A 3,961-nucleotide genomic window follows, 5' to 3' on the forward strand; every position below is an offset into this window, starting at 1 on the left:
ATTCTTAGTGACAATAAACCAACCAGTGGATCATGTTTTAGGTATGGTAGGAAGGCACAAGAACTAGGGACAGGAGCAGCGCCTGATGGCAGAGGAACAGCAGGTGGCAAACCTTAAGGTGGGGACCTCTGGCTTTGTCCCAAGAACCAAGAACCCTAACTGAGGCAGAAGTACACCTGTCGGGGAGAGGTCGGTGTGAGTTGAGGCCCCCAGGGAAAGACAGGAGCCAGGTGCCTTGGGGCCTTTTAAACAAACCGTGGCATTACATTTGAGTTTTATTCCAAATGCAATGGGTCACCATCAGCATTTGGGAGGGACATTCTCAAATCCCCACTCTTAAAAAGTGGTTTTAAAAAGGCAATGAACAATTTGGTTCTGGTGTTTATGCCTTTATCACTCCAAAAAAATAATTACATAAAGTATTTTTTTATCACCGTGAAAAGCAGTACTTATTTTATATACTGTGTATATTTGATCCTGTTCCTGTGCCCAGAGTGGGACATGGTTTGGAGTTTTTATGAACTTGGCATTCTTGGTGATTTCTGTAAGTATAACCTTGGGTGTGGGGACTGGGCAGCCCTTGGTACATAGGAGACCCCTAAAAATCTTTCTATTTGACTCTGCGTGGCCTAAAATCAGACATCCTCAAGACAGAGTTTATTTCCACTCAGAATAAAGTTAGACATGTGTTCTGAGAGAGGATGAGCTTGTGGCCCCATGATTTCATCCTTCCATGAGAAGTTACTCTCCTGATATTCTGGACATCCCAACAAGACACATAACTGCCCATTCCATGTCCTTGGAAAAAAATCCATTGGCTTGATAATGAGAATAAACCCATCTTAAAGGTAGAGAAATTGAGATTCAGAAATAAGTTTGACTGACTAACAAAACAGTAGGAGGCCTCCCTCACCTTCCTCAGCTCCCCAGGCCGGAGTCAGATGAACATCACAGGAATAGGTGAGCCCCCAGAGCCCTCTGGCCAGACAGTAGCCATGTGTCCCTGGAAAAAGGGGCCCCAAGGGGTTTGCTGCTTGAGATGCCTATGGTGAGTCAGGCAGGGGCAGAAGGAAGTTGATCAACTGAGGTGGTGAAACCTGCCCATCAGCTGGAAGGAGGCAGGGCTGGGACGTGTTATAAAGGGTGCCCCAGCCCCTGTTCATCTCAGCACTCCACCAAAGCCTCTACCTCAGCCCTACTTGGAATCTTGTAAGTAACAGCTACAGAACCCGGGCTGGGACTGGGGACCCTGAACAGCCCAGAAGGATAGGGACAGACACCCTAGATGGGCGTAGGCTTTGTTCTGGGGCTGGTCTGACTCTCTCTCCCTTCAGGGGGGCTCATGTCATTGTCCTGAGGGAAGTGGTATGCTACAGAGACACAGAATGGGGAGTAATCATCCCTGTCCTTCTTTTGGGGGCACTATATTTTGGGATTTGTGTATGTGAAAGAGAAGTAAGGCAGGAAAGCTGGGGGAGTAGCAGCCAATTTCCTTCCTAAAACTTTTGAAATTGAGCTGACTGTGATTTTGCCTTTTTGATGGAGGCAGGAGTTCAGGGAAATGCTTAAAGATTTTGGCTGCACTGGGCAGAGGGAACTTCAGAATGGGGGTCTATCCAGAGACACCTAAGCAAGAGCCAGGGCAGTAAAACCCAACTTGGAAGTTGGGTTGGAAAAATCACTTGAGTTGGAAGAACCACCTCTACCTCCCACCACCCTCCCAGCTCACCCGGCCCCACCCTGGGTACTGTGACTTTCCCAGAAACACACAGCATTGTAGTGGGAGATTTAGGCTTGGAATATGTCATGATTCCAGCCAGAGGCCATGCTGTGACCTCTCAGATCTTCTCTGGCACAGCCTATTGGTTTTCCAGGACTCAAGAGACCTCCAGGAGACTTGTCTTTCCCTAGGCCCTTACCCTCCACTATGACATAATCCCAGAATCATCTCTCCTTGGTCAGTGGAGATCAGAGACCAGAGCAGACACAAGGACAAGACAGAGCAGAAGGTTACCTGGCACGCGGCCCCCTTGCAGAACAGCCCTGGAGGCAGTTGTCCTTGTTGGCTCTTGCCTGGGAACAAGGAAGCTCCCAGGGGACCTCCCTGCCCCTTTCCCTTTCCACCCTCACTCTCTGGGACATCCGGGGAATGACATCCCAGAGGAGTGAGACAGTGCCCCCCCACCAAGGGAAGAAGGGGCCCTGAGAAGCGAGCACTGCTGCAGATTCCCTTCGCAATTGGTCCTCCTCTCACCCCCTCCCTGTTTTACAGTCTGACCTGCAGTACCTTCTAAGATGTCCCAACAGCACACACTGCCAGTGACTCTGCCCCCTGCCCTCAGTCAGGAGCTGCTTGGGACTCTTTCTCCTCCAGCTGCTGCCCAGCAGGAGCAAAGAAAGCAGCCAACTCCACTGCCTGCCATGTGCCAGAAGGTAGGCTCCAAGCTCCCTGGAGAGGTCCCCTCAAAGCATGAGGAGAAAGACACAGCTCCTGTAAAAGGGGTGCTTGAGCGAGAATGTGGGCAGCTGCTGCCGCAGGCACCACAGGAGCCTGAGCTGCATCTGATGAAGCAGCAGGACCCACAGGAGCCTGAGCTGCACCTGGGAAAACAACGAGAGCCAGAGGGGCCGGAACCGCATGTGGGCAACGAGCAGCAGCGTCAGGAACCTCAGGACCCGGAGCTGCATCTGGGCAAGCAGCAGCAGCAGGAGGCACTGGAACAGGAACTGTATCCTGGAAAACAGCAGGAGCCCCAGGATCCGGAGCTGCAGCTGGGCAAGCAGCAGCAGCAGGAGTCACAGGAGCAGGGACTGTGTCTGGTAAAACAGCAGGAGCCCCGGGAATCTCAGGAGCAGAGACTGCACCTGGGGAAAGAGCAGGTGTCTCAGGAGCAGGAACTGCAGCAACAGCACCAGGAACAGCACAAGGAACATCAGAAAGCAGAAGACCTGGGGCAACAGTGTGGGCGGGAGAAAGCACAAAGGGAACAGCAGCTGGAGGAGCAGCTGGACGAAGGGAAGACGCTCCTGGACCAGCAACTGGATCAAGAGGCAGTGAAGAGAGATGAACAACTGGGAATGAAGAAGGAGCAGCTGCTGGACCCCCTGGGGCAGCAGGAGGGACAGCTGGAGAAGCCTGTGTTTGTCCCAGCTCCTGGCCAGGTTCAGGACATCCAGCCAGCCCAGACTGCAAAGGGAGAAGCCCTGCTCCCTCCAGAGCAGCCACAGGAGCCAGAGGAGTAGGGGCTGCTCAGATGTAAGTAGCCAGCCCAGCCTCCAGAGGACCTCGGACCACTCCACACAAGGGAAGAGAAAGCCATGGGTCCACTTACCTCAGGTCCCCTGGGGGGCCTGCTTCATCTGTGAACTGGACTTTGTCCCTCCAATATCTCTCTGATGGGGTGAGGGGGGAACAGGAAGTTACTGCACAGCACCCCCGCCCACCACCCACCCCCAATAAGCCCATCCCAACCTGAGCTGAGCAGAGCCTCTGCCTGAGGGACTGTTGGGACTATGGTAACTGCCTTCACCCCAGGACCATGGCTGAATCAGCAATGATAGATAATAAATTCTGGAAGTCCTTGGATCCTATGTTCTCTTTAGCTTTTTCTCCTCTGACTGTCACATAAAACTCTGTCTATGAATCAGTGGTTGCAAGCAACTGTCTTGACCCATTCTCAAAGGAAAACAGACATCTTAACCCTTCTTTAATTTTGCTCCCCAAACCACTCAATATATTCAACATCTTCTGAAAATGAAACAAACCCCCAAACAACACAAAACAAAAATAACTGTGTGTACCTGAAAGCAACGCATGCCAGTCATGAAGAGGGGACAGGGCACTAGGGGTGGGGAGAGGAGTTATCCACCACCCACACCACACACGCCACACACGCCACACACGCCACCCTCACCACCCCCACCACCCCGACCAACCACACCACCCACACCACCCACACCA

General features: G+C 52.4%; 1 protein-coding gene across 1 annotated transcript; it reads left to right on the forward strand.

Annotated features, from left to right (window-relative positions):
• The first annotated feature begins 1,107 nt into the window (after positions 1-1,107).
• IVL (involucrin) lies at positions 1,108-3,586 on the forward strand. Its single transcript, XM_053591934.1, has 2 exons — positions 1,108-1,209; positions 2,273-3,586. The coding sequence occupies exon 2, from the start codon at positions 2,296-2,298 to the stop codon at positions 3,241-3,243; it is 948 nt and encodes a 315-aa protein (XP_053447909.1). The 5' UTR covers positions 1,108-1,209; positions 2,273-2,295; the 3' UTR covers positions 3,244-3,586.
• The last annotated feature ends 375 nt before the right edge of the window (positions 3,587-3,961 follow it).

The sequence above is a fragment of the Nycticebus coucang genome, chromosome 5, assembly GCF_027406575.1.
Source record: "Nycticebus coucang isolate mNycCou1 chromosome 5, mNycCou1.pri, whole genome shotgun sequence".
Classification (NCBI taxonomy): Eukaryota; Metazoa; Chordata; class Mammalia; order Primates; family Lorisidae; genus Nycticebus; species Nycticebus coucang.